This window comes from Anolis carolinensis, chromosome 4 (genome assembly GCF_035594765.1).
Source record: "Anolis carolinensis isolate JA03-04 chromosome 4, rAnoCar3.1.pri, whole genome shotgun sequence".
Classification (NCBI taxonomy): Eukaryota; Metazoa; Chordata; class Lepidosauria; order Squamata; family Dactyloidae; genus Anolis; species Anolis carolinensis.
In genome coordinates this window covers 26,633,143-26,653,767 of record NC_085844.1, presented here as the reverse complement: position 1 = coordinate 26,653,767, position 20,625 = coordinate 26,633,143, and the positions used below count along the sequence as shown (strand labels likewise).

General features: G+C 36.9%; 1 protein-coding gene across 17 annotated transcripts in view; it reads left to right on the top strand.

The window, feature by feature from the left end:
- Window positions 1-20,625, top strand: part of rims2 (regulating synaptic membrane exocytosis 2) — a 434,045-nt gene that overhangs the window by 40,752 nt on the left and 372,668 nt on the right. For 15 of the 17 annotated variants that reach the window (XM_062980098.1, XM_062980109.1, XM_062980104.1 and 12 more), the window contains exons 2-3: window positions 3,054-3,086; window positions 3,480-3,566. The exons of the other annotated variants lie outside the window; for them this stretch is intronic. In XM_062980098.1, coding sequence (XP_062836168.1) covers window positions 3,054-3,086; window positions 3,480-3,566 — 120 coding nt within the window. The remainder of the gene's footprint in view (window positions 1-3,053; window positions 3,087-3,479; window positions 3,567-20,625) is intronic. 17 annotated transcript variants of the gene reach the window in all.

Genomic DNA, 20,625 nt, shown 5'->3' with positions numbered 1-20,625 from the left:
CTGTGCAGCATAAAATTCAACATTACATGCTGACACTTGCTTCACTTCCAGTTGTCTCTTATCTATTACAGATAGCCAGGAAATAATGGTCTATTCTTTTGTCAGTTTTGTCCACTTCAAAAAACTTAATGGCCTCTACAGAGTTGTTGAAGCTGTTAGTACCTGGCCGATGCACCATCCCAAGGCCAACTGTATTATTAATGAGATTACCTAATCTAAATTTTCCCAAAAGATTTATTTGGCATCTACTGAAAAGGAAGGGAAGAATCTTGATAATATGGGGATGGCATTTTACTCTACAGCTTCTCCTTGTTTCCAGATGTCTAATTATGCCACTTGCATAGGTACCTATCAATAATTCCTAAGGGAGAAATTAATCTTGTATTTGGCTAAGTTGTTGGGTAAAGGTTGGAGGATTGCTTCTATCTTCCTGTCTGAGGCTCACCAGTTGGTAAATCAGAAGATTATGACATTTTGTTGTCTGACAGACTATTGTGCTAAGGCTTTGTCTGGGATGGTTGTCCATAAATAACATGTCTAGTTGCGATCCTCATGCTTGTTGCATCGAGGACTTCCCTTCCTTTTCAATAGTCAAACTGAAGAAAAAAATGGAGTGTACACATAAAATGTGTACCATCATGAAGAAATTCAGTCTTCCACCCCATGTCCAAGGTGCTTTTGTTTCTCCTCGATATTACCATCCTTTGAGGTATCAGCATAGCCTTGGCAACATTCAGTAGTGCAAGTATGCACCGTTGTTTCTCAAGTTATCTTTCCAAAAAGCGGTCTTTGGGAGGAAGATACAAGCCACAACAGTATGCAGATTCCATCATACTTGGGCTTCCATCACCTTGGATTCATAGATCTCCAATATAATCAGTAGAGTTCATGCTATATAAGCTGTCTTTTGGTTTGTTCGTTTTTTTTTTTTTTGCATGGCTCCTCCTTCAACCACACTAGAAGAAAAGGTGGAGATTATTTTTAAAAGTAGCTGTCAAGGCTGGCTCACTCAACTGTGTTGTTTCTCTCCTGATACTTCAAGAAGGATGAAGGATTGCATTCCATTCTGGATCTTCAAGATGTCCAACCCAGACATTTCAGAATATCTCCTCCCACTTCCATCCTCCTCAATGGAGATTAGAGTTCATTTTGTCTTAACTTTTAAGGAGGCTCTTCAAGGCAGTGGGAGACTGTGATCTTGCTAACTTGGAAGACTGGCTTCTAGGTGGTGATTATGTCTGCTAGGCAGGCAGGGAAGTTAAGTATATTCCAGGTAGACCAGCTTTTCTTCAAGATAAGGTTTTCTTGAGATCAGACATTGGGTCGAAGCAAATACGGTATCAGTATTCCATCGTAATCAAGACATCATCTTGCCTGTGTTGATGAAGAATCCTACTTCTGAAATGGAACCGAGATTAGACAATCCCTCACTTTTTATGATGATAGAACACCAGGTTTTCATACTTTGCAGAAACTATATTTGTGTGCTATTCTTTGAAGAGGAAAGGCTTACCCATATAAAATCTGAATTTGTTGAAGTGAGTGACTATTGCTATCTTGCTTATGAACTTGCAAATAGGGCACCATCTGTTGCTAAACAAGGTTATTCCATGAGAGCCATGGCTAGTCATTGGCCTTTCTGAGGGGAGTCCCCATGGATGATGTATGTAGAGCGGATACATGGTCATAGTCTTCAATCTTCATTTCCCATTACAGACTGGACACTCATTTCAGAAACGATGCTACTGTTTTATACTCACATTTGTCTTGACAGTCCATCCAGATTGCTAGTCTCCCATTTTGTGAGTCACAGAGACCATGAAGAAGAACAGGTTGCTTACTTGTATCTGTGGTTATTTGAGTGGTCATATGTGAACCTATCCCCCTCTCACATTTGTCCTACCAATCCTTAGTTCCTTGGATTGCTGTATCAGTGTCCATGTTTAGGTGGGAAGGCTTCTATATAGTGGTGCTGGTAGCTATCATCAAAAAGATTTTGTAAGAGTTCTGAATGATACACTGCTCAGACACCTATAACCCGTTTGTGTGAGTTCACAGATGACCACTTGAAGAATCATAGTTACAGGTAAGCAACCTGCATATTTGTTATAATTCACGATGTGCTCACCTATGCACACACAGCGATTATTATTGTATTTATTGATTTTCTTCTTTTTTCAGATTTTTCTATACTCAATGTATAAATTCCAGGGTGTGTTGCTTAAAGTAGTCTTGTTTGTCCTTCTTCATTATTATCTTTTACCTGCTTGTTGCTTATCCATGTCCTTTTGGTCACATGCTAATGTTGCTTGGCTGTTATCTGTGAAATGTTGGAGGGTATGTATGAGCATAACTGGCTGAGTGTTGGCTTTTTCATTTATTGTGTTTTTAATTGTGTTTTGAACATTATTTGTTTATTTGTTGTTATGATATGTTTTAACCACAATTTTATTTTAAATATGTATTGTATTATTAGGTCAGTTGTGCAGGGGTTTTTCTTGGTGAAAAGGCAGGGGTTTCAATTAATTAATTTATCAAAACAAAGGACCCTATGGAGTTGAAAGTAGTTTTTCTCCATGATAATAATGTGCAAACTTTACAAAGAAGCTGAGGTTTATTTGGAGAGAACAGTATAAGTGTTTGCACAGCTGCAATATTCTTGTGGCTTTGTTAAGCTTCATTTAATTTTAAAAATATCTATAATACAACATGTACGTTGCCTTTGTCCATAGAAGTAAAGTACGAAATGTAGCACATTAGGATTAAATGCCTTTTATGGACACATCAGTAATTATATTTCTTAAAATTCTAATATTTTAAGACATTCTATTTTTTAAAATAGGTGCCAGTAAAATTATATAATCCAAAACATTAATTAAGCATAGATATTTCATTAATACTTTTAGTGTAATAGAAATCTGATCTAGATAAAGGTTGTAGAGAATGCAAGAGTGATTTTTGTGTTTGCTGTCCAAGAAGACAGGGAGAGAGAGCTTCAGGCAGGATTTGTATTCTAGTACACTGCACTCAGTTGTGCAAACTTATCTTTTTAGGGTAAAAGAAGAACAAAAGCCACAAGGGACACAGTAAGTAAAAAAATCTTTAAAGTGCAGTGGGCTTAACTTCTCTACCTTTACCATATCCTGCTTTCTGCACCTTTTATAGTATTAGATTTAACTAATAACTGATAGACTGCGGTTAGTCATCTGCTTTCTGATTGGCTTGTAAGAGCTGCCTGCAGCTTCTTACTTCATCCACATTTTAGTTGGATGTAGTTTCTTGCTACCTGCTTGTGGACTATTTAAGTGTAAATCTTTATTTTCCTTATATCCTTTTAGTGGCTGACTTAATTGCAGTGAACATTCCCATTGGCTGTAGCTTTTCTGCCTTTCTATGACTATTATTGTTGGGTAATATAGCATTTATGTTAGTGTGATTTTATTTGGTTATTCAGTCACATTATTTGCTTATTTGAACAGGTGGTTTCCCTTTAGTGGAATCACTGAGCTGGTAAATAACGTTCTTCAGCCACAGCAAAAACAACAAAATGAAAAGGAGCCCCAGACGTAAGTAAGATGTGTGTAGATTTAGTATTTCTGTAGCATCAAAACATACCAAAAAGTACATTTTAGTAATAACATCCTAAAAGAACATCTCACAAATGAAGGCTGCAAACTAACTGATAAATTACTGGGCAGTAAGTTTCATTGAATTCAGTGTGACTTATTACTCATTTAACATTTTCAGGGAAGGTTGTATAACTGATATTGTTTGTAGAGTTTCCATTGGCAAAGGAAATGGGCAGAGCTTTGTTTGGTTGATTGGAGCACCTCCTGCTCTGAGTCAGATCAGCTATCATTAATTACATGATAAAAAACTTCAAAATTGATATGCTTGAAATGGACAAGAGCCTGAATTTTCAGAAAAGGAGTGTGGGTTTTCAAGATGTTCATTTGGACTAAATATTTATTTACAACATCATTGTGTCATTCTTTTACAATATCTGTCAAGTTGGTTTTTGTTTCTTGCATGGATGGCTGTTTCTTGAGGAGAACTATATTATCAAAGACCTCATCCATTGAGTTTCAAAATATGATGATTATGACAGAAATCGCAAAGCTAGAAGAATCAGATTTAAGGTTTTTTTTAATCATTGGAGAATTAGGCATTAGGAATTTTGAAAACAGAATGTACAAGACTATCTGAGATGGTTTACATTATTCTTAAACTCGTGGGGAATGAAACTGTTTAAAGATTAGATATGGTTACATATTGTTAACCAAATAACTGCTCTGGAATACTAATATAAATTATATCTATGTTAGTAATATGGTGACTAAAGAAGATCCTATACCGTATATACTCATGTATAAACCTACCTCATATATACATTGAGGACAAATTTTGGAATCAAAATTATGGATTTTGATTTAACCCATGGATAAGTTTAGGTAATTCTGCAGAGAAGGGAAAGTACAAGTGTCATCTTAGAAGGGCAGTTGCCCCTGGCTGCTGGTGCCATTTTCCCACCCAGGCATTCAAAAAGGCCAGAAGTGGAGTCACAGCAGAGATAATAGAGGGGGACTATGCTTTTGCTTGCCTTTTGCTATTCTACTCAGAGAAGGGGATGGTTCCTTTTTGATAAGATAATCACTCACATTGACATAGTCTGTAAGTCGACTCACATTGACCTGTACATCACTCACATTGACCTGCCTGTAAGTTGACTTAGAGTTGATTTTTTAAACTAAAATTTCTAGACATGAGTATACATTAGTATATAGGGTACTATCCTAGTCAAACACCTTTACTGGTGGATGTGAGTTATTCTATGGTACTTTCTAAAAGGGGTTGGTCATATTTCTGCTTTGAACACAGTATTTTACTTTTTTCTTTAATGTATTTATACATGTATATAGCATGCATTGCTTACAAAACTTCTATGATTTTACAGACAGACTTTGCATTGCAGTGCAGTATAAATGCAAGTACTAGCTGAGGAATGATTCTTGAACCAAATGTTTTAAAAAGCTATGTGTTAATTTAGAAACAATTGATATTCATGTATGTATTTACAGAGAAATATACAGTCATGTGAAATTTTTCATTTTACCACGTCATAAGTGCTTACCACACATTTAGGGGCAAGAAATTGGATTTTACAACTTGTTTATTGTCTTTAGATAAATTTGTACCAGTAAAAACCCAGGTTACGTTTTAAAATTATATGTTCTTGCTAGAGTGGGGCAAACAATTTTACATGAGTGCAGTTGGATCTTTTTGTTTTAAAAGGCAATGTTTTTCTCAAAACTGAAATTTCTACAAAAATATTTAATATTGCATTCATATGTAAACATTATTGATCAAAAATATAATTCTCAGTAGCAACAAATACACAGTTACATTTTTGTTCATTTTGTTTAATCATACATGTATGATTAAATTATATGATTTTTCATAACTTTGGGTTATAATTTGTACATAGAATGGTGATTTAAGTCTTAGTGTAAGTCTTTAGGTTGAAACTAAATTACCAGGGTTCTTGAAATGGGATATGCATGATAGCAAAATATATCATGGGGTAATGTTTTAAAAATATTAAATTATTCTTTTAAACAAGATATCATTTCACATGTGTTGATTATGTTGCTGAAACTGCATACATTTAACAATGTGGCACAGGCTGGAGAGCAGCTGCAATCAATCACTGCAATGAATCACTCTGACCAGGAGGTCATGAGTTCGAGGCCCGCTCGGAGCCTATGTTTGTTTGTCTTTGTTCTATGTTAAAAGGCATTGAATGTTTGCCTATATGTGTAATGTGATCCGCCCTGAGTCGCTTTGGGGTGAGAAGGGCGGAATATAAATGCTGTAAATAAATAAAATAAATAAATAATATTTATTTATTTATTTACCCTATTTTTACCCCGCCTTTCTCTACCCCAAAGAGGACTCAGGGCGGCTTACATATGGCAATTATTCAATGCCTTAAACACATACAAACATTAAGCTTAAAATTGAATTAAAATTAATACATATTAAACATTTTAAAATATTACATTCAATATTAAAATCACATCATCCAGAAATCGTAGTCTAAGGCCAATCCATAGTCATTGAACCCATGTAAACTAAAGCTATATAAGGTTAATTGTGTGGAAGTGAAGGAGTAATTGATAGCTCAGTGATCTCAAACTTTAGTTCTAAAAATACAATGGACACATCTATGCTGACCTCTTGAGTCAGTTCAAATTGGTATTGAAGAAAGTGGTTTTGCTGTGCAGATGATTATATAGGAAATCCTGGAATCAGTTTGAGGCATGAATGATTATTACGCAAGGCAAAGAGTACTGATGCACATTAAGGGCTTTCTTTTGCATGCTTTCCTGGGCATTTGTTGTCTGGCTGCTGCATTTTGAAGCCAGCTTTGAACTACATTAAATGGCCAGTGTAGATGGGCCCCTAGTCCATTTATTTATAGCTGGTCTGTTGAAATAAAAGCAAGTTTACACGTTTAGTCGTTCTTAATGTCAAATGAGTAGATAACAATCTTGCTTGACATATTTAATTGATTTTATTTATATCCCCCCTTTCTGCGGAGATGAAACCCAGTTTGACTCTTATTGTTCTTCTCTCTCTCGCACCATTTTTAGGCTTCTCCTTAAAACCCCACTGTGACACCCTGTCTACTCCCGGATTCTGTGCAGGTGTCTCATACATGTGTTTAAAATCCTCTAGTCTTATACCCAGTTAGACCTTTGCCTGTGATATTTGTTCATCCAGCTCAATCACTTCCAACTATCCAAATTTCTTCCGCAAGCAACTCTGTCTGTCTTTCCTCATTTATTGTTTCTTATGCCTAGGACTACCTTCAAGAACACCTCCATTATATCTACATCTTTGTACCTCTGCATTGCTTCTCAAAGCACGCCTTACATGGGATCAACCCATGCATCTCTATATGCTATTGTAGCTATATTAAAGTATGCCTAAATAAATACTCTCATATTGTTCTTTCTTTCTTTCCATTATTTTACTTTCCTTTTGTTTGATTTGTAGATGGAAAACTACACAAAGAATGAGTTATTTTTTATATTTTGTGTAACAGCACTATATAAACAAATCAAGTTTATAAACACCTTAGTATTATTAATTGTAGGAAGTATGTTTAAAGTCCTACATGATTTGGGCCAGGTTATCTGCAGGATTGCCTTCTGCGGTATAATCTATCCTGGACATTTAGGTTCTTTGTGGGATACTTAATTCAACCAGCCAGAACCTGATTCGGAACGGTCATCCCAGAGGACATTTTCATCAGCTGCCCCTAGATTGTGGAATGACCTGCCAGAAGAACTCTGACAGCTAAATGTGCTGTCAACCTTTAAGTCAAAATTAAAGACCTATCTCTTCTAGGAGGACTACCAAGTCAATTTTAAACTATGCATTTCAAATTTACATTCTGAGTTTTAATATTTTACTGTTTATGTTTATATATATGTTTTGTGGTATTGTGTTTCATCTGGGTGTTGTACACTGCCTTGAGCCATGTAGAGATGCAGGCAACAAACAATTTATTATTATTATTATTATTATTATTATTATTATTATTATTATTATTATTATTATTGTACGACACAGCAAACAGAATAGATATGCTGGATTTCGTATCATAAAATCACAAGTCGAACACTTCCCAAGTGTCTAGGACTGTGTGACGTATTTTCGGATGATGCGTGCAGATCCCAGTAGGGTGGCTTTTTGCAGTTGGCAGATCGTAATTTTGTCAATTTTTATTGTTATTATTATTATTTGAATACACTGTGTATTAAGGTAAACATTTTAAGATTAATTTTGTGGATAATTAAAAATAGCCATTGAGGATATACAGCATTATATAATTATTGTAATATTATATTAACCTTTCTCAGGATAAGTTTGTATTTCTTGAAATCAGATCTCTCAATTTTTACTGTAATACACTAATGGTTTCTTTTGGACCCCAAAAGGCTTTGGGTAGATTTGCACACTTACAGGGTGTGGGTACTTGTTTTCATATCACTGTGTGTGAAAATTGGGATTATTGTTGATCAGAAATTCAGCATGACCAAGCAGCGTAATGCTGCAGCAAAGAACATAAATAATATTTTTGCCTGAATTAATAGAATTATCGATTTTAATACACAGAAAGTAACATTCCCACTGTATTTTGCATTTATTTATTTATTTTGTGTCAAAAGCATTGCATAACAAATACATTTTTAAAATGATGAAAAAAAGGAAATCACAAGCAACTAAATAGTTCTAGACCAAAAGCAGGCAACAGCAACCGCATTGTCCGTAGCTTTAAACAACTCCTCCTCCGTACATGAGGCAGGACATTGTGGGCAAGCATACATATGCGGAGTTGTTTGTTCTGCTCCACAGTCACAAAAGGTGGAGGATTCCTCCAGGTAGTGCCACCTTGCCAAATTGTCTTTAGATCTGCCCACTTCACTTCTGAGTCTGTTCAGGGACTTCCAAGTTGCCCATTCTTGGTTTGCCCCTGGAGGAAGACCCTCATGGGGGGCCATCCAGTTAGAATTGCCAGGTTTAGCTGCCCAGAGGGACACCCTTGCTGTTGCTGGAGAAACATCAAGCGAAGTGGTGGTTCTCATGAAGCCCTTCCTTGATTTGCATCTGGTGGGAGGAGGCTGATAGTCATGCAGTGGGTGGCTTTCACAATGTTCGACCTTATTTCTCTCGCAGTTAGCAGCAACTTCCCGTCGCACGTCAGTAGGGCAATGCCAGCTAACTTGTAGAGTTTATCAACAGGTGTAGGTTTAAGGCATCCTGTGATGATTCTGCATGTTTCATTTAGTGCTATGTCCACCTGCTTCGCATGGGCAGACTTTTGCCAGACAGGACAGGCATACTCAGCAGTTGAGTAAGACAAGGCCAGGGCTGATGTTCTTATTACTTGTGGGTCTGCATCCCATGCGCTGCCAGTCAGTTTCCGCAGGATGTTGTTGCATGCAGCTACTTTGTGCTTCGTGTGCATGCAGTGTATTTTGCATGACATATTTAGACAGGCCTCATTTGGAGTATTGCATTCAGTTCTAGGCATTCTCATTTTAGGAAGAATATAGACACGTTTGAGTAGGTTTAGAGAACAGCAAAGAAGATGATAAAACACAACATACAAGGAAAGATCAGGGCAGTTAAACATGTTTAGCCTCTTGAGAAGAATGCTGAAGGATAGCATGGTTGCACTCTATCAATATCTAAAGTAAGACAAAATAGTGAAGAGCAGAGACATCACACTGGCAACGAAGGTCCGCATAGTGAAAGCAATGGTATTCCCCATAGTAAACTATGGATGCGAGAGCTGGACCATAAGGAAGGCTGAGCGAAAGAAGATAGATGCTTTTGAACTTTGATGCTGGAGGAAAATCCTGAGAGTGCCTTGGACCGCAAGAAGATCCAACCAGTCCATCCTCCAGGAAATAATGCCCGACTGCTCACTGGAGGGAAGGATATTAGAGGCAAAGTTGAAGTATTTTGGCCACATCGTGAGAAGACAGGAAAGCTTGGAGAAGATCATGATGCTGGGGAAAATGGAAGGAAAAAGGAAGAGATGATGACCAAGGGCGAGATGGACGGAAGGTATCCTTGAAGTGACTGGCTCGACCTTGAAGGAACTGGGGGCGGTGACGGCCGACAGGGAGCTCTGGCGTGGACTGGTCCATGCGGTCACGAAGAGTCAAAAACGACTGAGACGACGACGACGTCAAAGATGAGGGGACAAAGTTTAGTGGTTTCAAGTTACAGGAGGGTAGATTTTGATTGAGCCCTGAATGGAACTAATTGACAGTGAGAGCTAGATTTCCTGTATTGTGCAGAAGTTAAACTTGGTCAATAGGTCACTTCCATAGAATCTGTGATTTTATGTTTACCCTCATCTTCCCTTTCGTTATACTATTCTTTGTTCTGTGGGGTTTGCCATCCCCTTCCTTTTGAGCAGTAGTTCTCAGCCTGTGGGTCCCCAGATGTTTTGGCTGTCAACTCCCAGAAATCCTAACAGCTAGTAAACTGGCTGGGATTTCTGGGAGTTGTAGACCAAAACACCAGGGGACTCACAGGTTGAAAATTACTGCTTTTGAGGATACTTACAGGGAATGACCCCTTCCTGTTGCTACTCATACATATCATTTCACTAGCAGAATCCTACCCAGTACTATGTAATAGAACTACATGTAATGTGCCTTTTATCGCTAAAAATCATATTTCTAAAAATGGCATTTGAACTATAATTGAAATGGGAGCACATGATAAAATACAGAAATTCCTAGGTAAGAGTCATGATGTGGCCCTAGCATGCTGATGTTCATGAAGTTAGACTGAGGATACGTGATTTTTATTTTATGTCTCTTTCAGGTCATGTTGTACACAATAAAATAGCTAGTCCTCATTTCTAGAAGAAGTAATGTTTCCTTCAGTGAAAACACCAAAAAGGAAAATGGATATAACTGAAGGATCAATTAGTTGAAATATTTTCTGTAAACTGTGGTTAGAAGACAGCTGCAAAAATAAAAGTGGAAAGTTCTTATTCTTTAGTTCTTCTAGGGAACAAAATAATATTAAGGAAATGTAATACTTCTGGATCAGTTAAGCTCTTTCTCCCACTCAGATTCACTCAACTCTAACAGTGGTCAGGTCCAGCAAAAACTATGACAAGTTCAAATAAATCAATCTAGTTGGCATATTGTAGGTGTCATAGGGATTGTAGCAAGTGATCAAATCTGCTTTGGCCCAAGGAGACAATTGGTCAGGAAATCTTCCTCCCCCACTTCCATGTTATGAAATACACACTCCAGGGTATTCCTAATGGCATGAAACAGGAAATACATGGCATTGGGTATCTTTGAATCTCCTCTTCCACTTATGATTCCAACCACCTCTTAATGAGAACTTGATTTTTTTTTTCACTGACAGAATCATTTCTTTTACTATGCACATTTTGGAAACTGTTGCAACGAAAAGAAAGTACAAATAGGAAACATTTTAATAAATGTAACTTTTATACTATGTACTTCAGCGTACGTTAAAGAAAGGAAACTAATCTTATAGATATGTGCAGAAGAATCATGAGACCAGACTTGCAACTGAAAAATGCTTGTACGTTAATATGCGGAGCAATATCCCAAAGTTATATTGAAAGGTCAGAGTTCAAACCAAATGTAAACAATTTTTGTGCTCTGGTTCATTGTAATATAATGAAATGTGACTACCTTATCTTGGCTCACTTTGCCAAAAATGTGTCCCGACTAGTATCCTCCCTCTGTAATGACTCCTAGGCCTAATCTACATATTTTGAGCACAAGCCCAGCGGTGTCACTGCTTACTACACTTCTGGATTTCACGGACAGTCCAGTCACTCAGGTAACCTGCCTCACAGAATTATTACTATGAAGAAAAAAGGAAGGTGAAAAATAGCAGTGAACATACTGGAAGAAAGGTGGGATACTAATAATAAGAAAGAAACATTTCTGAATGAATAGTGGAACTTCTGAATAAGCATTATGATTTACCAAAAACCCTATTATTTTGTTTAAAAATATGAAGGTATTTATTTGTATTACTTCAACTTTTGATGACAAATAATTTTTCTTTAATGAAGTGCCTGGACCAAAGAAAAATTATTTGTGTACTTCTCCTACATACATCCATTGACTTCTGTATAGTGAGATATATAATTATTTTACAAACCCCATATGCACGGGGACACATTCCTGGACTTGCTGTAGAAATGCTAAACTGTGGATAATAGTAAACTCTATTGAAATGAATGACTTCCAGTAGAAGCATCCCATAGAATTGCACTGAATGCTAGAGAGAACACCTCTCTTGCATCTATAGGTCCTCTAATGTGATTCTGTGACCAACTTCCAGTGGAAACACACCATAGTATTGCATTGGAGGATCTATAAAATGTTTAGAGATGTTTTTTGTTGGATGTGGATGATTGAAACTGTAGCTGCCGGTCCCAGCTTATAGGTATCATGCTGTACTTGTAATGTGTTATATCCAAGTTCTGATTTGCCCACTTGTAAGCCACCTTTGGACTTTAATCTTGTTAAATATCTTTAAGATTGGGGTTATGGATGTGTGATATGACTGCAGTATCTTTACTAACAATGTAGAAGCTCCACCTGCTGGAATTGTGCCTTCTATTAAAAAAAAAAAAAAACGAGCAACATAGTACAGTACTGGATTTTAGAAACCTATCTCTCAGACTAAGAAAGGCAATGGTGAACCTTCTCTGAATGACTCTTGCCAAAAAACCTCCTGAAAGGTTTACCTTAGCATTCTCATAAGTTGGAATGACTTGAAGACTCAAAACGACAACCAATTATCTTTAGAATTGCAGGTGAATTTCCTTTTCTATAGTAATGTTGTTTCAATATGTAGGGTACTCTTAGAAATAAGCATCTGGATTCAGACAAAGCTTAGTTGAGGCATTTTTATTCTGTATGTCTTTCTTGAATACAGCAAGATACCCACTTTGCACTGCCTGCCTTGTGTGAGTCCTGAGGTAGACTGATTTGTGCTTCACTGATCAGATTCTAAAATTCTGGTCTGCATGAAGGAATTAATTTGTTATAAATATTACAGTCCTCAAATGACTTTGCTATATTCTTAGTCTGTTTGGTTTTTTTAAAAAAGATTTCTACCTCTAATCACCCCTTTAATAGAACTTCAAGGTTGCTAATCTGTCCGGAAAAACGGGAAGAATACTGAACTACAAGGGCAGATAGGAACAAACATAAGAGTTAAGGCAATTTAGAATACTTTCTGTTTTATGTTAAAAAAAAAAACACTACAAAAACAATTGAGTTCCATTGAAAGCCTGAAAATACAGAATGGATTTGGGTGAGCATCTAAAAAATAGTAATAAAATTGCTTGGTAAACTTGAGGTAATTCCAAAGTTTGAGTGCTAAATAGGTCTTTTCTTCAGAAATCAACTACTACTACTACTACTACTACTAGTAATAATAATCATCATCATCCTTTAATAATAATAATAATAATAATAATCACCCCACCTCTATCTCCCATAGGGACTCGGGGCGACTTACAAAATGACACACAATACTGCCATGACATATACAATATAATATAACAGTATATCACTCAAAATGCAGTAAATAAAACCAACATATAAAATTAATAAAAGCAACCTCAATTAAATAGAAATAGTAAAATATGGTCGTAGCCATAATTAAATGATCCATACAATGGTTCAGCATCTCACCTGTATTACCTTAAAACTATGTAAGGTGCTATTATAGTGGCAGTTAGCTTGCCAATTTTCTAAACAGTGTGAAAAGCCTGCTAAAACAACGTTTTTATTTCGTTTCTAAAGTGCTGTAGTGTAGGGGCTTGCCTGAGTTCCCTGGGGAGGGCGTTCCAAAGCCAGGGGGCCACCACTGAGAAGACCCTCTCTCTCGTCCCCACCAACCACACTTGAGACTGAGGCGGTACCGAGAAAAGAGCCTCCCTGGCAGAAAAGAGCCCACGCCGGTTCATAGGGGGAAATGCGGTTGCAAAGATAAGTTGGACCTGAACCTTATAGGGCTTTGTAGGTAATAACCTGCACTTTGAATTGGGTCTGGAAACTTGGCAGAAGCCAGTGGAGCTGTTTCAATAGGGGCATAGTATGTTCCCTATAGCCAGTCCCAGTTAGCAATCTGGCTGCTGATCTATGTACCAATTGCAGTTTCCGAGCCATTTTCAAAGACAGCACCACTTAGAGTGCATTGCAGTAGTCCATTCTAGATGGATCTCTGATAACAGTAACACATGGAGTAGGACTTTCAAAAATATCAGAGTTAAGGTAGAAAATCTGTACAATGTCATCCTCCCCTTATTTCCTGACTCCACTCTTTATGGAGCACTTATACCCTCTTTCATAATTTTATTAAAAATAAATAAATAATTTATAAACTGTTAATGAAAGCCTGAATCCATCTGGTGATATGACAGTCTCCATCATGGTGTTATATATTCTCTTTCAATACTTGAAAAATGACTTCCGTGCCAGACCCTTTTCCCTTACAAACCTAGCTTGAAGGCACTAGGGTGTGCTCACATGGGCCAATTAATGGCTGGGTTAGAGGCTTGAGCTTCTGGGCCCTATCCGGTTTATTTATTTATTTACAGCATTTATATTCCGTACTTCTCACCCCAAAGGGGACTCAGGGTGGATCACAGAACACATACGTGGCAAACATTCAATGTCGTTATACAGACAGGACAGACAACAGATACAGGTATAAATCTATACAGGCATTTTCCCATCATTCTGCATCTGGGAGGTTGTACTTGATTCTGGCCAAAGGGGGGTGCTGTTGCTTCATCCTTCATGTCGAAAAGCCCAGATCACAGACTTCCTTCTTTCTTTTGATCACCAGCATTTCTGGTATTTTCTTTTATGGTGACATAAAATACCTCCCCACTTAAGCGGTGCCTAATTTATCTACTCGCAGTTGTTTTTGACCTCCTTAGGTAGGCAGTGAGCTGTGCTGAAGGTTGGGCGCCCACCCCTGACCCGGGCTTCAAACTGCCAAGCTTTCGATTGGTAAGATTTACTGCAGCTGGTGATTAATCAGCTGTGCTAAAGCCCGACCCAGTTGCAGTAATAAAGCCAGAAAAACGGAATAGTAACCCTCCTCCCATATCTCCCCTATGCCTTTGAGTTGGGTTTGTGTAGCCAATGGTAGTAGAAGCATAGTGCAGCTATTCTGGCAAAGATTTCTATTTTTTCAGCAACTAAACACAATATTGCCCTAAAATTATGTTAATGTAACACCATAATTTTATAGGAAGATAGATCCCTTAGTTGTAATGTTATGCTTCTGATGACTCACTATTGCCATGTTCCTCCCAATCAGTGAGTACTGTGCAGGCTGCATTGTATGTATATGTCAATTCATCAAATATTTACTGGGCCAACAACAGCCTTTGTGAGTGGAATAGCTTTCCCCTTCTCTGTACAATTCATACAATTCCATATCTAGTATGGACACTCCATGAATGGACAGATGTTGTTTATATAAATATTCCCTTTGGAAAAAAGGAAAAGTAAGATTATGTCAATTGGGCATTTATCATACATAAGGTTATGCGTTTGCTAGAGCTCAGGAGATGAAACTTTTACCACACTGTATGAAGACTTGGTAAATGTTTGAATGTGGCTTGTGTGTTTATGAGAGTTGCTGTTTCAATGTGGATAGTGTATAGCAGATGGAGACATTTATTTGTATCTATGCTTATATTTCCTTCCCACCTCTCTATGCAATGTGACAGGCTGGCTTGCTGTGTATAGAATATTTTCTTTCTATAATCTAATATGCCTTTTTATGTGTGCTTGTTTCTCATTTGTCCATTTTTTGAACTTAAGACTTTTAATAGAAACACTGCTGCATTATTACCAATGCATACAGAGACCATCGGTGACTAAAGCATGATGTATAGCTAACTGGAGGCCTTATATATTTTTTCTGCTGTCACACATACACAGTCCTCAACAGTGTAAGATTAGACGATGGAGTGGTAAACACTCCTGATCCCTGACTAGACTGGCACACCCAGTATTGTCCATGCTTATCTTCTATTCATTAAAAAGGAAGGCCAGCAAGTAAGAACAATACTGTTGCAGCAGTAAAAGGATACAAGTTACTTAATAATTGAACACTCTCATGAATGTTGTAAATGATGTGGAATGAACTCGTTCTAATCCTGATACTGTAATGTCCAGGGGTGTTATATTTCTGAGTTAAGGTAGACTGATCTATTATTTGGCACTTGTTTATTTTCGTCACGTGAGATGAAGTCTTACAGAAAGTTAATTCTGCAATTACTAGTACAGGTAATATCTCCCCAGTAGTAGCAAATTCTTTGAGCGGCTTCAAAAAGATGGGTGCTGTCAATTGTACATGATCTCATATTACCTGGAATTATAGACATCATTAATTTAACTATGTTTGTTTTTATTAATTTTATACGACCATCTTTGAAAGATTGTGCCCCCTTAATGGTTCAGTACTGCATAAAGTAAATTAGAAGTATTATTCACTGAAAGTATGCTGAAAAAGAATTCAGATACAAAAGGTGTGATTTTGAAGTACACAACTACTTTAAGAAAAGCATATTCTCTCAACTGCTTTTTGCAAATTGATGAAAAATGCTTCCATATCAGTGGGGACAAATAAAGTTTGAAGATGATATATTAACTGAACTGGTTACAAACATATACCAAAGGTACTCGTAACCTATGTTCTTCTTTAATGATGTTTATGGCAATATTCATAAAGCCAATATGGAGCAATGGTTTGAGTATTGGATGATGACTCTGGAGACCTGGATTTGAATCTCTTCTCAGCCATGGAAATCCACTGGGGCCCGTTCTACACTGCCATATAAATTCCAGGTTATCTGCTTTGAACTAGATTATATGGCAGTGTAGACTCATATAATCCAGTTCAAAGCAGATGATGTGGATTATCTGCTTTGATAATCTGGATTATATGGCAGTGTAGAAAAGGCCTTGGTAATTTGGTACGATAGAGAATCATACTCCTCAGGCTCAGAGGAAGGCAAAGGCAAATCCACGCTGATCAAATCTTGGCATGAATATCCCACTATAGGGTCACTTTAGGGTTGCTATAAACCAGAAATGGCCTGAAAGCATATAACACCGCAATGGCAGCATTTATAGAAACAAGGAGAAATAAACCAGTTTTTTAAATTATCCTGCATAGCAACTCTATACAGTAGTGTTCTGAAGTTGAGCTCTGTCCCGAAGGACTCATAATTTAAGATGGATGTAAAAGAATAGTTAAGAGAGGGATACGGCTTGATAAGAAAAAGTGACATGGGGTAGTGGAAAACCTTAGAAACATGGATTCTGATAATTAAAGAACTAGTCCTTTTAATGGGAAACCTCTCTTTTGATTTGGTCTAAATGTGCCTGGATAATAAAAGTGATTTCCTCCAAAATATCAGAAAATACATCTCTATATCAAGTGTCTTAAGCCCCATCTACACTGCCATATAAAATCCAGATTATCTGCTTTGAACTGGATTATATAGACTAAAATAATCCAGTTCAAAGCAGATAATGTGGATTATCTACTTTGATAATCTGGATTATATGTCAGTGTAGAAGGGGCCTATTAATACAATTAAAACACAATTAAATCAGATTTCCATTTTGAAAATGCAGGTTAAAATCACAAAATAAAAGCCATTTAATTTGAAACTACAGGTATCACATAATAAAATAGAAACATAACACCACTGTGTTAAATATTTTACCTGTTCAACATATTAAAAACCAAATGCTTCCCTAAATAAAAAGGCTTTGCCTGCTGATGGAGAGATAGCAGGAAGGAGGCCAGCCAGACCTCCTGAGAAAGGGAGTTTCAGAGCTTACAGCATTTTGGAATTGCTGAAGTTTCCAAACAGTTGTCAAAGGCAGCTCCATTTATTATTATTATTATTATTATTAATAATAATAATAATAATAATAATAGTAATAATAATACACTGCTTTTCCTCTCCACAATGAGATTCAAAGCAGCTTACATTAAAAGCATTTCAATACAATTTAAAATCGAATAATATACAAACATTAAAAAAGAATTAAATATAAACTGTATACATGGAGTATATAATTTAAGCATTCATCACCATGGCCAAATTTGACAGGATCTTCAAGAATAGGAGCCTCTGGTGCCCTAGTTTTCATTGTATAGACATACTCATGGCCACCAAAACATGAGCATCCAGACTCACATCTGAATCAAAGTATATTCTCAAAATATTCTCCAACACAGGCTGAATCCATATACCTTGATCTAGTTTATGGCTAGCTGAGATGCACCTCTGTCTTGTCTGGATTAAATTTCAGTTTGTTCACTCTCATTCAGTCCATTATTGACACTGGTTTAGTACAGAAACAAAGTGCGTGAATTAGGTGGGAAGGAGAGACGACAGCGGATGTCATCAGCATACTGGTGACACCAAACCCCAAAAATCAGAGTTACCTCTCATAGACTTTCCATGTTAAAGCAGCACAGGAAGCAAAACTAAGCCTAGAGGGACTCCACAGTGCTGTTTTTAGTAGCACAATCTTAGTTATTTAATTGTAAATAACTGTAAATAATTTTAAATAAATAATTGTAAATAATTGTAAAACCTTTTAAATAAGGATTGTCTTTTAGGTACTGTGTGTTGTTTTAAACTGTGTTGTAGGTGGGATAGAGAGTACAGTAGAGTCTCACTTATCCAACATAAACGGGCCGGCAGAACGTTGGATAAGTGAATATGTTGGATAATACGGAGAGATTAAGAAAAAGCCTATTAAACATCAAAATAGATTATGATTTTACAAATTAAGCACCAAAACATCATGTTATACAACAAATTTGACAGAAAAAGTAGTTCATTACACATTAATGCTATGTAGTAATTACTGTATTTACGAATTTAGCACCAAAATATCACGATATATTGAAAACATTGACTACAAAAATGTGTTGGATAATCCAGAATGTTGGATAAGTGAGACTCTACTGTATATACATTTACAATTGGAAACGATCTGGAACCAGTGATTTATTTGTTTATAATTTTCCAGTGAGGTCTTTTGCTTGTCAACTCATTATGTTGCCTTTATTCGACAACTCTTTTCTTTGGGTGCATCTATACCAGGCCTGGGCAAACTTGGGCCCTCCATGCTTGCTCTCTTTAGATTTTTACTTGTAATCACTGCATTATGAAATTCTGGGATTTTCTGTTAATCGACAGGTGACTTGAAGGCATGTACATGCATAAGAATGAGAGGTCTCCAGAAGATATTATTACTAATCGCTTTGTTCAGGCCTTTCAAACTCAGCGCCATGTAATCTTTTACTGAATCAAGCCATCTGTCACATAGTCTTTCTCATTTTCTTCTGCCTTTCCCCAGTTTTATTGTCTTTTTAAAGGAGTGATATGTCCAAATAGCAATAGCCTCTGGCCCCATCTACACTGCCATGTTAAATTCAGATGATCTGCTTTAAACTGGATTATATGAGTATACTCTGCCATATAATCCAGTTCAAAACAGATAATCTGGATTTTATATAGCTGTGTAGAAGAGGCATGAGTTCCTCAAAATCCCCTTTTGTACCTCTAAATTTATGTTTGCGTTTTCTTTGTGGAAATGGGCCTTTTTTGAATTGTCCATGCTTTCCAATCTGTGATAAAACATTTAAAACTCTGATAGCTTCCTTCTCACCTCTCATTAGCCATGCAGGTGACCTCTTGGGGTCCTTCCAGACAGACTCTATATCCCAGGATCTGATCCCTGGTTTTCTGTTTATCCCAGATTATCTGACACATAATCCAGTTCAAAGCAGAAAACCTGGGATCAGATCCTGGGACATTGGGCCTGTCTGGAAGGGCCCAAAGACTTTGTGTTTTATTATCCCTCCTGTGCTTTTTGTTTTTGTTGATCCTCTATAATGTAGTTTAAAATAGATTAATCATCAAGATTTTATCCTTTTTGACTTTTTTTTAAACTGTCTTTTTATCAATACAATTTTTGGGGGAAATGCTCTCTCTGGTTTCCTCCTTTTAAACTTGACATGATTCCTGCTATGTTTAGGGAATACAGGAAAGGATACAGATAATCCGCAAACTCAACCACGCTTTCAGTTGTTGAGCTTACTGTACTGTTCTCTCAAACAAAGTGGAGATTGGGTCCCTGCTATTGTTGGTTTACCTGAAAGTCTTGTCTAGCTATCTCTCTAACTCTTGTGCCCTCTTCAAGTAACTACTTAGGTGTTAAAAATGTACTTTCTCGTTAATATGTAACTTATATCTATGTGATATTCTGTATCACCAGCTAGCTACTTAACTTAAACTTAAAGCTTTATAAAGGTGTTTTTATTTGCTCCTATTATATAAGGTTGAATGCTGATTTTGTACCTATTATGTAAGGTTTTTTTTTTAAAGATTTGTTCAGAGAAGGTTTGCATTTGACTCCTTCTGAGGATGAGAGAGAGTGACTTGCTGAAGGCCACCCAGTAGGTTTCCAGGCCTGAGCAGAGTCGAACTTTGGTCTCCACACTGGCATTATTGCATCCCAATGTCAAAGAGTTGTACAGGCAACTACACAGAGGGTGCATCTACACTATAGAATTAATTCAGTTTGATGCCACTTAAACTTCCATTGCCCAGTGTCATGGGAGTTGAAGTTGTACAAGGTCTTTAGCCTTCATTGCCAAAGAGTACTGGTGCCTCACCAAAGTACAGATCCCAGGATTCCAAAGCATTGAGCCATGGCAGTTAAAGTGGAATTAGACAGCATTACTTTTAGAGTATAGATGCAAGCCCAGTTTAATTTAGACTGCTGGAAGGAAACAGTTTCTTCCTAAGTCCTACAAAGAAACAGTACAAACACCTAAAATGATGATTAATAAAATTATTAACTACTGTATTTACATTATAATTTAAACCAGGCATGGACACACTTGGGCCGTCTGGGTGTTTTATTAATTCAACTCCCACAATTCCTAACAGCCTATCAGCTGTTAGGA